This window comes from Budorcas taxicolor, chromosome 16 (assembly GCF_023091745.1).
Source record: "Budorcas taxicolor isolate Tak-1 chromosome 16, Takin1.1, whole genome shotgun sequence".
In the NCBI taxonomy this organism is placed as follows: domain Eukaryota; kingdom Metazoa; phylum Chordata; class Mammalia; order Artiodactyla; family Bovidae; genus Budorcas; species Budorcas taxicolor.
The window spans coordinates 32,583,710-32,597,360 of record NC_068925.1 but is presented as its reverse complement, the minus strand read 5'-3'; the positions used below and the strand labels follow the sequence as shown (position 1 = coordinate 32,597,360).

Here is a 13,651-nt window from a genome sequence, read left to right as displayed (position 1 = left end):
TTCCTGCAGCTGCTCCAGCCAGCAACTGCTTCTCAGGTTTTTTTCTCTCAACCCCAGGGTTGCTTTTTTCTAGTCTCACACTACAGACAGGCACAAACTCTGGAATATTTCAATTCAGATGTAAGGACTGTGGTCAGTGCACATGATAAACCATTTGTCTGCCTAAAAAAAAAAAAAAAACTTCAAGGGACACCAGAGTCATGTTGTAATTCTAGATGTTATGAGGTATTAATAGACTGCCCCATCCACCCATCCCATCGCAGATCATGAAATGCCATGAGGATGTTAGCCTCCCTGCATGTTTGGGAGTCATCGTGACTGTCAGAATCTCAACATTTTTATTTCCCAGGTGTTGTGTGCATCAGGCCTTGATTCACTTTGATGGTGCTCCACATCAGGCCCTTGGCCCTGAATCTCACCACCAGACCTGGGAGCAGAATCCCATATAATACAAGTGGAGAACAGAAATCTATTCAGTATGACATGACAACTGCTGGGTCCTATTTTCAGAGTCAAGGGCACTAAAATGTACTGATAGTGGTTACTAAAAATAGCAAGAAAGTTTAAGCCAGAGTCTTTGCCAAAAAAAAAAAAAAAAAAAGTCTGGCCTTCCCAATACTTGTTTGATAAACCTTATTTATTAGAATCTACCCAATTTTGGTCTTCAAAATCCAGATTATTGTGAGACATTTGCTATGCGCCCACGTACATTTGAATGTTACAGAGTGCTTTCACATACTCTAATTTAGCATCTTGACTCTACCTATCCAGTTTATTCTTTCAATAGCTTTCCTCTCTCTCTCTCTTTTTTTTTTTTTTTGTTTTAACTTGAATTGTGTGGTTTGGCTGTTGCACTGGAGTACAGGGGAATAAAAACTAAGGTAACTACTTGGAAAGTGGAGCACAGGCCCTGCACATGTCCTCGCTTGGTGCTGCCTCTGTTTGTAAATATGTTCTCTGAAGGTCCCTCGTTAGGTTTGGCTGTTGGTGTACAATCAAACCACCAGGCTAGGTGCCAGAGATGGGATTTCATAGAGAGTGCTGAGGGCATCAAACCTCTGTGAGCAGCTGCTGTAGATCCTGGGCTCCCTAATGGGTATGGCAGTGGAGGTACGCTCCCTGCATGTGAGGTGACCTTGTCTCACTTATTTATGATTATTATTAAGAGAAATGCTGGCTGTCAGACATGATCAGCGTAAATCAAAGGCAACTTCTTTAAGAGAAGCCATAACGCTCCTCAAAGGAAATTCCTAGCTCGATGGCTGGATTTTACAGTTACTGGAGATGTTGGGAACTGCAGGGGAGGCAAGCAGTCACCTGTTCGTGGAGGTTGCTTTCGAATTTGGAAAACTTCAATTCTTGTTATCTCCTTAGTGAAAACAAACTAGAAATATATTACTAGGAAGATAACCTTGAGCTCTTTGAGTGCTTTGTAGTGCAGGTAGAGAAACCAAACATCCCGATGGTTCACCTTTCCAGTCCCATTCCTGGAGATCTGTGCTGGTGGAGAGTAAGCAGAATTGGGCTTTTCCTATGGGCATGGTGCAGTGGGAAGTCTGAGCTAGAAAGGCAGGAGACCTGGGGTCTTGGGTTGTGTGACATTTAGGGAATAGCTATACTCTCTGGGCTTCAGTTTTCTCACATAGAAGAAATAAAATGAAGGGGTTGGTAGAGAACCACCACGGTCTCTCTATGCTCACGTTGTATAAGATGATGCAAATAACATAAAGAATATTGGTGATAATATGCCTTCCTTTCCGTAAGATGATGCATAGTCAATGGGATTTATTTTTAAGTTGTTAAACATTGATCAGACCTCTTCTGTGCTGTTAGAGCTTGGTGATATGAAAGTTGCAAGTGTGTTTGGGAAGGGGCAGGTAGCGTAGAAAACCAAGCCACTGTGAGAAGTATGTAATCTCATTGGAGAGCAAGGACAAAGAACATGAAACAGAGAACAGTCAACCAGGAACCAAGATGCATTGCCAAGTGCTGAGTGGGGAAGTGAGGGCTACGTGGAGGAAATATTTAGACAAAGATGGCCCAGAGCAGCTTAAGAAGGCTATAGGGAAACACTGGGATTGAGCCAGGCCTTGAAGGATGCTGGGACAAAGGGCATTGTCAGCTGAGGCAGCTTGGGGGCAGTAAGAGCATGGTTTATGGACAACAGAGTGGGATTAACTCAATAAAGGTAATAGTCTTAATGGATGTGATGATAAACAGAAAACGTAAGCCCAGATCAAGTTATTCCTTGAGCATCTGGCAACTATGATAAGAATTATTGCACTTGGCAACGGGGAGTCATTTATAGGTTCTTGGTTGAGAGTGTCATAAGGTGACAGAAGCTGTGGGTTGCTTTTTGTTGATGGATTTTTATCTGTCCCTCCACCGTTCCTTGCCAGCCCCCCTATGATTGGTGCACGGACATGTAGGTGTAACTGTTAGGCATGAAGTAGAGTTATGACAGCCAGTCCAGGTAGGGAGCAAATGTTCAACCTGTGCATAGGTTAGCAACTGAAAATCAGTTGCTAAAAGTATATGAATCAGTGATGGGCAGTGTATTGTGTGGCTGCATAAGCTGGGCCCCGCCTGAGGCCCCAGCTTTCCACTGATAGCTCATTTATATCACCCATCGCGTGGGCCCTCCCTGACTCTCTCTCTCTCTCTCGTCTTCCTCATGTTCCTGACACATGACCCCACACCTGGTGCATTACCCCCTTGGCTCCTTTCTTTCTCCCCACTTGTCTCTCAGGCTGGCTAGGGAAATATGAAAATTAGATTAGGTTTAAGTGAAGTTCCTTTCCACTGCAGCAAGCCCCAGTGTGGTGTGACCCCACATCCAGAAAGCCCAGGAGAGAAGCCAGCCAGGGAGCATGTCAGTTCCGAGACACACCCAGGGCTTGACCTGCCTGGCAGGAGCTTCTCTGAGGCCTGTTCAGCACTTCACTCAGCCTGTCAAGTCCCTAGAGCTGGGCTGGGGCAGATTACCATGAGTCAGGTGGACACCGTTGATTGATTCATTGGTTGGTTGGCTGGCTGGTAGTGTGGTCCTACAGGTTAGCTGAGTTCTTTTCTATGTACTTCTGATTGCATGCCCTGCTGGTGACCCGTGTTTTAAACACTGAACCCAACCTCTTATTTTCTTTCCCACTCTAAGCACCAGACACTGTGCCTTCCCTTCTCTGGGAGATGAGTAAACATTACTGACTGATGGGTTCAGTTTACAGATCTTCTGCCCTGGAATCTGTGACTGGTCACTCCTCCAAGGGCCTAGAGCACCATGCTTCACTCTGTCCCCTCCCCATGGTCCATTCGGTTCTCAGGTGCAATCTTATTTTGTTTTAATGAATTTCAGGAAACACAGTGGTCTCTAGCTTAATGGAAACAGGGCTAAGGTGAGTGGTTTGCTGGCTGATTTAAGATTACTAGAGTGTTTCTAAGAGACTTCATCTAGAAACAGATGAGAAAGTGTTCCAAATAAAACAGCTTTTTGACAATAAGTTGGAAAAAATAGAAAAGTCTGGCTCCCTAAGACACTGAGGAAGCTCCTTAGAGTGCAGTGTGGGTGGAGGTGGGTGCAGGGCTGAGAGGCACCGAGTGAGCATGTGAGGGGCCTGGGCTCTGCCCAGAGGACAGGTCCATTACCGGGCATCTCCCCATCTCCTCTGCAGCCTGGGACGAGCTCACTCATCAGTTCGAGCCCTACAGCTGCCCATGCAGCCACATCTGCATCCATCTGGGAGGCCTGGGGCTGGCTGGCCCTCGCTGGTCAGTAAATCCATGCTCACTGATCTTTCCCCTCCCCCTCCTCATCGCTGATGCCTGGGCAGCCTTTCAGCATCGGTGCTTTCTGCTTTTTGACTCACTGTCTTCCTAGTGATGCTTCCCTGGGTCAGAATGAAGATGGAGGGTGATGGCCAGAAAGCTGATATGGCGGGCTCTCCATGGGCGGCCGGGGTGGGCATCTGTATGTCCCTCAAGGCATGTTGTGGGCCTCGGCACTTGGAATGCCTGTGTTTTCTGACACTTGACCTAAGAAGCAGCATCTTCAGATTCAGTGTGGACACTGTTATCTGCACTCAGTGATGGTAAAAATGGAAGGCCTGACATCAGACTCCTTGCTGGAGTCATCAGCGCTGTGGAGAATAGGGTGGGATGGGCCATGACAGGTTGGGGGCCCCTCCAAACATATGCAGCTGGCAGCCAAGCCTGGAGTGGCTGGGAGAACAAGGGATTCAGGTCAAACTGGGGCCATTTCATGCAGCAAAACTGTTGGCACTTATCAACTTTAGGTTTTTTGTTTAACACTTGACATCTCCATGTCCATACAGAGTGCTGGGCTGATGAGCAGGGAGTGATAGAGAAGAAGGAATCCTTCTGATGACCCACTGGCATCAGTGGGGAGGCTGGTTCAGGACGAGTGGTTCCAAACCAGACAGCTGCATCTGACAGGTCCCACACCACTATAGCCTGACTAAGGCGCTTCCCCAACCTTCCAGGAGCCTGGAATAGAGTGGTCACTGGCAGGGACTGGGCTCAGCGGAGAGCAGGAAGCATCTTCTTGAGAGCATGCTGGAAATCCAAGAACTCGTATTTCTATGGGGACCCAGACCAAAGCCCTGTGGTCAGTTCTCTCCAAGTGATGATATGGCATTTTGGCACCATTGTTTCCTATGCTGTTTCCAGCAGAGCGAGGGCACCATCTCTCCCTCTGAAATTCCCTTCATAGCATTAAACTCCATTTCCTCTGGTCTTACCACATTCCCCTGGCCCCTGTCCTCAATTTTCCCCATCACACCCCAAGTAAGATTACCAGTGTACTTCTGGAGGAGACATGAGGGGCGGGGAGGCCCCTCAATAGTGGATGCAAGTTCTGGGTGATATCAGTTCATTTGTGGACCTGATTTTCCAGTGACCAAGTTCAGAATGAACCTCCATCCATAGTTCTTCAGGCAGTCTGTCTATCAGATCTAATCCCTTGAATCTATTTCTCACTTCCACTGTATAATTGTAAGGGATTTGATCTAGGTCACACGTGAATGGTCTAGTGGTTTTCCCTACTTTCTTCAATTTAAGTCTGAATTTGGCAATAAGGAGTTCATGATCTGAGCCACAGTCAGGTCCCAGTCTTGTTTTTGCTGACTGTATAGAGCTTCTCCATCTTTGGCTGCAAAGAATATAATCAATCTGATTTCAGTATTGACCATCTGGTGATGCCCATGTGTAGAGTCTTCTCTTGTGTTGTTGGAAGAGGGTGTTTGCTATGACCAGTGCATTCTCTTGGCAAAACTCTATTAGCCTTTGCCCTGCTTCATTCTGTACTCCAAGGCCAAATTTGCCTTGATTTAGTTTTCTGGGTGTGACTCAGAAAACTAAGATCATGGCATCTGGTCCCATCACTTTATGGCAAATAGATGGGAAAACAGTGGAAACTGTGACTTTATTTTGGGGGGCTCCAAAATCACTGCAGATGGTGACTGCAGCCATGAAATTAAAAGACACTTGAAAGAAAAGTTATGACCAACCTAGACAACGTATTAAAGAACAGAGACATTATTTTTTCAATAAAGGTCCATCTAGTCAAAGCTATGGTTTTTCCAGTAGTCATGTATGGATGTGAGAGTTGGCCTATAAAGAAAGCTGAGTGCTGAAGAATTGATGCTTTTGAACTGTGGTGTTGGAGAAGACTCTTGAGAGTCCCTTGGACTGCAAGGAGATCCAACCAGTCCATTCTAAAGGAGATCAGTTCTGAATATGCATTGGAAGGACTGATGCTGAAGCTGAAACTCCAATACTTTGGCCACCTGATGCAAAGAACTGATTGATATGAAAAGACCCTGATGCTGGGAAAGATTGAAGGCAGGAGGAGAAGGGGACGACAGAGGATGAGATGGTTGGATGCCATCACCGACTCTGAGTTTGAGTAAACTCCGTGAGTTGGTGATGGACAGGGAGGCCTGGAGTGCTGCCATCCATGGGTTAGCGAAGAGTCAGACATGACTGAGCGAATGAACTGAACTGAAATTCAGAACTCTGAGAAAATCCAAGATAGCCAGTCACTACACACAGGAGAAGCCCTTAGACTGCAATTCACTTGACATTGGGCACTCACTTCTCACCCTGGCAGGGCTTGATTGACATGGTAAGGAAGTTGAGAAGATTGCAAAAAAGCATGGAAAAATGATAACAGAAATTAGCCTTCAGAATATCTCTATCAGGATACTGTAGCCCTGTAAAATGTCATTCTCCTTTCAGGCTTCTTTACTTTTCTCTCACCAATCAGGGTGATCTCTGCTCTCATCTCATAGGGTGCCCTGGAGAGATGAGGAGGCTAATAGAGAGTGACCCTAATTCCTGATATTTTCCCATCTGTGGTAACAAGACTCCTTGGTGTTCCCTAATGGGCCCTGCCTCCTGGCATCACCCTTGATTCATCCCCTCCCCTACTCTACTAGGGTTGGTCTCTGTGTCCAAATGAATAAGGTAGATGAAAGTGATGGTTATGTCACTTTCAGGGTTAGGTTGTGAAAGACACTGGAGCTGCTCTTTCTTGCTCTGGGTAGATTGGCTGCCATGCCATAAATAGCCCTGTGCCGAGGCCCACCAGGCAGTGCACTGAAACTCCTGCCAACAGCCACAACATTGAGCTTAGAAGTGGATGCTCCAGCCACAGTCAAGCCTTCAGATGATGGCAGCCTCATCTCGTGAGCTGAAAGCTTGACTGCAGATCACAAGAGCCGCTCAGCCAAAACTGCCTTCTCCATCAGCCTCTCCCAGATCCCTGTCTCATAGGAATGTGTGAGAGAGCCAACATTTGTGATTTTTAGCTGCTGGGTTTAGGGTTAATTGGTCACACAGTGATAGGTAAGTGATACACCACCCATCCCATGAGCCTCCTCAGTTCTTCCCCTTTTTCTCACATAAACAGATTCTTAGAGTCATCCCAGAAATGTCTGGACCCATGCACCCAGTGAGATGGGTGCACTGAGATAGATGCCCATATAGCTTCCCAGATGGTGCTAGTGGTAAAGAATCCACCTGCAGGACAGGAGCCACAGGAACCATGGGTTCAAACCCTGGGTCAGGAAGATCCCCTGGAGGAGAGCATGGCAACCTACTCCAGTATTCTTATCTGCAGAATCCCCATGGACAGAGGAGCTTGGCAGACTACAGTTCATAGGGTCGCAAAGAGCCGACTGAAGCGACTTAGCACTTGCAGCAGGCACAATGCCCATACATAAACCTCCCTAGGGGCTGAGTATATATTATCCAACTGAGAAAATAGGGCTTACCAGGAGTCCCATGACAAGTGTTTGCAGCCTGAGGAACGAGGGCCAAGGCTCCACCTGAAGGCCGCTCAGACTCTCCTTGTCCCTGAGAGCTGGACATCTTCCCACTGATGCTCGGTGCTCTTTAGCCTCCATGCATGTTCTGCAGCAGCCATGTCTCACTGGAGCTGAGCCCCAAAGGCACAACCGCTGGCTCAGAGTCAGCTGGCATGCTCGGGCCAATTAAAAAAAAAAAAAACCCAAACTACCAGATGGTTCATTTCCATTGTAAGGGACACAGATATTTACTTCAGTGGTTGGCATCTTCAGTGGTTGACACTTCCTAGTTTCATAAGTTAGTGTGTGTGTGTGTGTGTGTGTGTGTGTGTATGCATGTGTGTTTGCACATGCATACATACACAAGATAAAGATCTGGCCCCCCACAATGAGATTTGACATGAAACCAAGCGAGCCTAGAGGACAGAGTACGTTCTGTAGGGAAAGTTTACTTTGTGTCTAGAGTCCCTCGTTGTCTGCTGAAGGAAAGACTGCTCTGAACAGGCGTGTACTGCCCTGAACGCTGCTCCACCACCACTGCCACCACCTGGAGCTGCAGGGAGTGGCTTTTCACATTCCTAGCTCCCTAGGTTGGTGAGAAGGTTGTCCTGTGCCTTGGCCCCCTGGTTCTTTTTCAAAGAGTTCTGGCTCTTTTTCTCTCTGAGCTTATGGTATTTTAAGCTTTTCTTAGCAGTCACTGGATCTCTTGAAGTTGGAGAAAAGTACAGTGTCTTCTCTTTGGAAGGGTCATCACATCACACAGGCCACACTGGCCCAGCATGCAACAACTGGAATCGGGGAGGAAGATGGAGGGAGAGTGGGGGAGAGAGGGCACTCACTCCTCCAGAGTTCCCCAAACAGTGCAGGGGTGTAAGGACCGGCTGTAAGGACCGGCGCTTCCCCTTACAGCAGCCCACTGACCGATATAGCCCATCTCATGGGGCCTCCAGAAAAGTCTCAGTGTTTTGTATCCTTCGTGTTCTCAGGGCTGCCGTATCATGGTGTGTACGTTCTCTTGCCCTCCTTCACTCTCACTCAAATCTGACTTTAATGAGGTCCATTCTGGTAGCTCAGGTGGTAAAGAATCTTCCTATAATGCAGGAGACCTGGGTTCGATCCCTGGGTTGGGAAGATCCGCTGGAGAAGGGACTGGCAACCCAATCCAGTATTCTTGCCTGAAAAATTCCATGGACAGAGGAGCCTGGTGGGCTACAGTTCATGGGGTCACAAAGAGTCGGTCACTATGAATGACTGGTCAAAGACACACATTCTATCTCAAAGCAAAATCAGCTCAGCCTCTATATGCAGCTAGCCAAGGCTTCCCACAGACTCCATTATCCTCCCTAAGATGCAGGAGGGACCACATATCCATTCTGAGTTAAATTAGATCTGGCTTCCTTCAGCTTCAAGATAAACCTGTTGGGATGGTGTCATGTTTCCCAATCATCCTCCTTCTAGGAGGAAGCAAGCTTCCTAATGTCTGGTCCTGGCGAAAGAAGGTGCCAGGTGGGTGTGTGCCTCATGAGATGCAGCTGTTGAGGCAGCACCAGGCTTCCCTACCAGGAGGCCAGGCCTGCAGCCTTCCACCGGGATAGGGGCCAGAGCCAGGGGGACAAACCTGGTAGTCACCCAAAGCAGGAGGCTAGATCCACTTCAGATGTGGGTGAAAAGATTAGACCCCATCCTCAGAAGCCAGGCCATGGTTTCACTCACTCATGTCACCAGTCACCAAAAAAAGTGGTGCTTGGTGTATTGGGGACCCCTGTCCTGACAGTCCTTTAGTGATTGCTTCTTAGAATCCTCTAGAGACCTGCCTCTTAGGGCTCAAATCTGCATGGTATGTGTTGGGCTGCACCCCCACAGGCCGGCAAACCTTATAGTTGGCCCAGACTGAAGAAAGAGCTGGGAGACAGCAACAGAGACATCAATGGTTTAGGGACAGGGGATCTTACACAAAGGGTCCTGGAGTGACACCCCACCTTGTGCAGCAGGCAGGACACAGCAGCAGTTTTCACTACTTGGGGGAGAAGGAGGCTACCATTTACACGCACAGTTGATGTCAGGTAGTCTCATTGGTTACCAGGGATTGATTAAGCCCTAGAATTAAGAGGATTGGATAGTCATGTGAATGAACCCGGGACTGGTTAAGCAGGGGAATGCATAGAAAGCAAGAGAACAGCCATCTCAACTGGCATAACAGTACACTTCACCCCTACATATTCTGCTCGACCCTTACAATGTTGGCCCAGCCCTCTTCCCAGATATCTCTGGGGTCCCAGATATCGAGGGGCACTGCAACCAAATACCACAAACGCAATACAGACACCAGCAGCTAAGAGGTGGGCAAACTTCGGAGCCAGATGCTTACTGGGTCAGTGTTTCAAGGAAGTCCCAAGGACGACAGAGGCATCTCGCTGCAGACCCAGCAATCAAATTCATTTCACAGGGAGGCTACCGTTGGTTTCCCAGTTCACAGATTCCCTCCACTCAGACTAGGGGTAAAATAGAAGATGTTTAACAAACACGATACAGGTAAGATCATGACCCTGAAGCAGAATACAGGCAGTGACAACATCCTGGGATATCACCATGCCCGCCTGTGGTCTTCATCCTGGTCTGCAGTACCACCCCCCTGTCCATCCTCAGTCACCGCAGCCTACTATGTGCCACGTTCTGTAGTGTTTAATCATAACCCATCCTTTGGGAAGATCATTTATTATCTGATATTTCTTCTTTTGGTGGAAAATGTGGGCAATGGATTTTTTTAAACAAGGTAATACTAAGACTTTGGGCAAGTTATTGAAGTCTTTTGTACCTTACTTTCTGCTTCTGTGAGAATTACATACTAGGCTTGTCTGTGACAGAAAACCCAATAACAATATAAGATTAATTTTCTCATGTAAAAGTCTGTGTAGGGGGTTTTTAGGGCAATGCGAATACTCTGTGTGATACTATCATGGCAGATACATATCGTTACACATTTATCCAAACCATAGGCCGTAAACAGCAAGAGTGAACCCTGCTGTAAACTATGGACTCTGGGTGTCCATGTGCGTGATGACATGACAGTGCAGGTTCATCGGCGGTAACACATGTACCTCTGTGATGGGATCTTGATGGTGGGGGAGGCTGTGGGTCTGTGGGGCCCGAAGGTATATGGGAACTTGCTGTACCTTCCTCTTAATTTAGCAGTCAACCTAAACCTTCTCTAGAAAAAGTAAGTCTTTTTTAAAAAGAAAAAAACTGCATAGGCGATCATGTGAAGGTCTCCTGGGTACCAGGAATCCTGGCTGCTTGTCTCGTTTATCTGTTATTTACAATCTTCACGTCATGGACTGGGCAGCAGGCTGTATTCCATCTGAGACAAAGGAGAGAGGACAAGGAGGGCAGACCTCACCTTTTCAGGACACTTTCTATTACAGCTGTTGCAAAGGGCACTTCCATTGCACTGGTGGAGCTTAAGTCACATGTACTACACAGGGTACACCTGGTACCCTGTGCATCTAGCTCGCACTCGGGGCCTCTTGCTGAGGTTGAAGAGGAGGGCAGGTACTGGGGGACAGCTAGCAGTCTCCCTCACAGTGTCCAGTAGGGCCTGGTGTGAGCAGTGCTGATTCCAGCATTGTTAGAAGCAAATAAACTCCTCCTGCTGCTGCTGCTGCTAAGTCGCTTCAGCCGTGTCCGACTCTGTGCGACCCCATAGACGGAAGCCCACCAGGCTCCCCTGTCCCTGGGATTCTCCAGGCAAGAACACTGGAGTGGGTTGCCATTTCCTTCTCCAATGCATGAAAGTGAAAAGTGAAAGTGAAGTCGCTCAGTCATGTCTGACTCTTAACGACCCCATGGACTGCAGCCTACCAGGCTCCTCCGTCCATGGGATTTTCCATGCATTACTACAGTATCAAATCCTAGCATCTATTTTCCCCTAACACTGAACATCTCTAATTTCATGCTAACACGTGTCCATGCTGAGGGTACAGCCAGAGTGGCTCTCAGTTCTAGTGTCCTCCAGCCCCTGTGTTTTAAGGGGGAGACCCCTGGTGGGGGATGGGGATTGAACTAGTGGAGATGAAAGCAAGTGCCAGTGAAAGGGAGTGGATGCTGAGGTGGTGGGAGGTTGGAGCATTTCAAACCCAGCTCTGCCGCAGATCGGGGTAGGGTGGGGGTGGAGGGGAGGTTGTCACACCCCCACCCCTTGAATTAAAAAATATGTTCGAAAGAAATTCAAAAACTATTATCTGTGGACTTAATTCCCTACCTAGGTTCCCAGAGACGGAGGCTCATCCCGGCGCTGTCCCTTGACACCCCCTCCCCCGTGAGAAAACCCACCAATAGCGCGGGCGTTCGCTGGGTGGATGGCCCCTTGCGCAGCACCCAGAGGGGCCTCGGGGAACCTTTTGAGATTAAAGTCTATGAAATCGACGACGTGGAGCGGCTGCAGCGGCGACGAGGGGGCAGCAGCAAGGTGAGCCTCCTCCACCCGCGCCCCCACAGGTCCCCTTGTCGGCCCCTCAGGGACAGTGCTTGAGACCGGGCACAGGCCCCGGACACCCCCAGCGGCTTCCGCGCGGGTGGGAGGCGAGGGCTCCAGCCGGCAGCCAGGCCTGTGCACCCAGCTCCTCGGGAGAGCCGCCTATTTCTCCACCTGGAGACGTGGAAGGTTCAAAGACCGGGAGAGCCGGTGGGCTCTCCGGGCTTTTCTGGCTCCAGCTTGGGACGCCAATCGCCTTCTAAATTTGGGATAAGCCTGTGATAGTCCTGTCTCTGTGCATGCGCGTCAGAGCTGAACCCCCTGTGCCCTCCTTGCACAGACTATAAGCAGAAGTATTCCTTTCCATATGAGGTTGCGTGGGCCGGATTGGAGCTGAAGGTCCCCGTTTCCTCCCCTCTTCACCTCCCGTCTCCTTCTCATCTTCATCCTAGGAGGTCATGTGTTTTAACGCAAAACTGAAAATTCTGGAGCATCGCCAGCAGAGAATCGCGGAGGTCCGCGCCAAGTACGAATGGCTGATGAAGGAGCTGGAGACGACCAAACAGTATCTGATGCTGGACCCTAACAAGTGGCTCAGTGAATGTAAGGCCCATCACTGCGACTCCCGGGTTCACCCACTAAACAGACCAGGCCGAGGGACAGAGACGCTGTCTGAACCCCATCCCTGCCCATCTGCTGGAGGCAGCTTCCCTGAGCTTGATCCCACTCTCCTGGGAGCAGATGGGGAGGAGAGGGCAGCAGGGTGGTGACCATTGCTCTTGCCGGATTATTTCTTGTGTGTCTCAGTCCAGAGTGCCTGAAAATGAGATATTTTTTTCTCCCCCCTGCATGTGGTGGACTATCACCCAGACATGAAGGCTATATTACAAATCTGCTCCCAGGCCACAAAATCACATTGCATATCTATCCTGAAATAGACAAGAATTTATAGAGCTCTTAATGGGGTAGAATGTGCAATCCTAGAAAAGCCTCACAAAGAACGAACCAGAAAGAAAAAAAACACATTTTTGAGTGAAAAGAATAACATTCACAGTGTTATTTCCATTTAATAGAAAGCCCAGGATGACAGCGACCATCTAGTAACAATTCAGAACAATTTTGCTCTCTTTGAAAGATAGATTCAATTGTCTCTTATTTATTTGTTCCTAACCATTCCATTTACCACAAAATAAAGCTCAGATCTGGTCCCAACTGTTTCAATGATATGGGGCTCAATGCTGGACAACTTAGCCTCTGGAATAAAATGTGTTACTTCCACTAGAATTCCTTTCCCTCCTTTCCTATCCCACACTCACCAGCTCTTCCTTGTGCCTCCCTCTCTTCACGACTGACCCCTGAATGTCACAGCACCTCTTCCCAGCATTCCCAGGTCAGTGCAGGGAGCATGACAGGCAGAGTCTGGAGCTAAGGTTTAAGAAAAATACTGGGTGAAATGATCCTGAGCAAAGAGGAAAGGAGAGAATTTGCCAGCCTCCTAGCTGTGCCCTGCCACTTTCACAGCATGTCTGCAGGTGGCTTCCTTCCCATAACGATGCAGTAATAACATCACCCTTGAGTACCCCATCGGTTCATGTGAGAATCAAACAAGCCAATAGGAGGACAGGACACTGGGGCCAGTTATCACGATGCATCTTATCATGTTGAGTTATACCATGTGTGGTGTCAGCCACAGTCATGGAGAGCCGCTCGGGGTGTGGCTGTGAGACCTCGGGTAAGATGCTTAACCTCTCTGAGCCTTGATTTCCTTAACTGTCAGATGGAAAACATAATGGTTTGCCCATCTCATAGAGTTGTTGGGAGAGTGAATGAGCTACTGTCGGTCGAGTGCTCCTTCCAC

The 13,651-nt window shown here is 48.4% G+C and overlaps 1 protein-coding gene across 1 annotated transcript in view; it reads left to right on the top strand.

Moving 5' to 3' along the window:
- Nucleotides 1-13,651, top strand: part of KIF26B (kinesin family member 26B) — a 509,132-nt gene that overhangs the window by 491,433 nt on the left and 4,048 nt on the right. Inside the window, exons 13-14 of the mRNA XM_052653992.1 lie at nucleotides 11,585-11,787; nucleotides 12,246-12,396. Coding sequence (XP_052509952.1) covers nucleotides 11,585-11,787; nucleotides 12,246-12,396 — 354 coding nt within the window. The remainder of the gene's footprint in view (nucleotides 1-11,584; nucleotides 11,788-12,245; nucleotides 12,397-13,651) is intronic.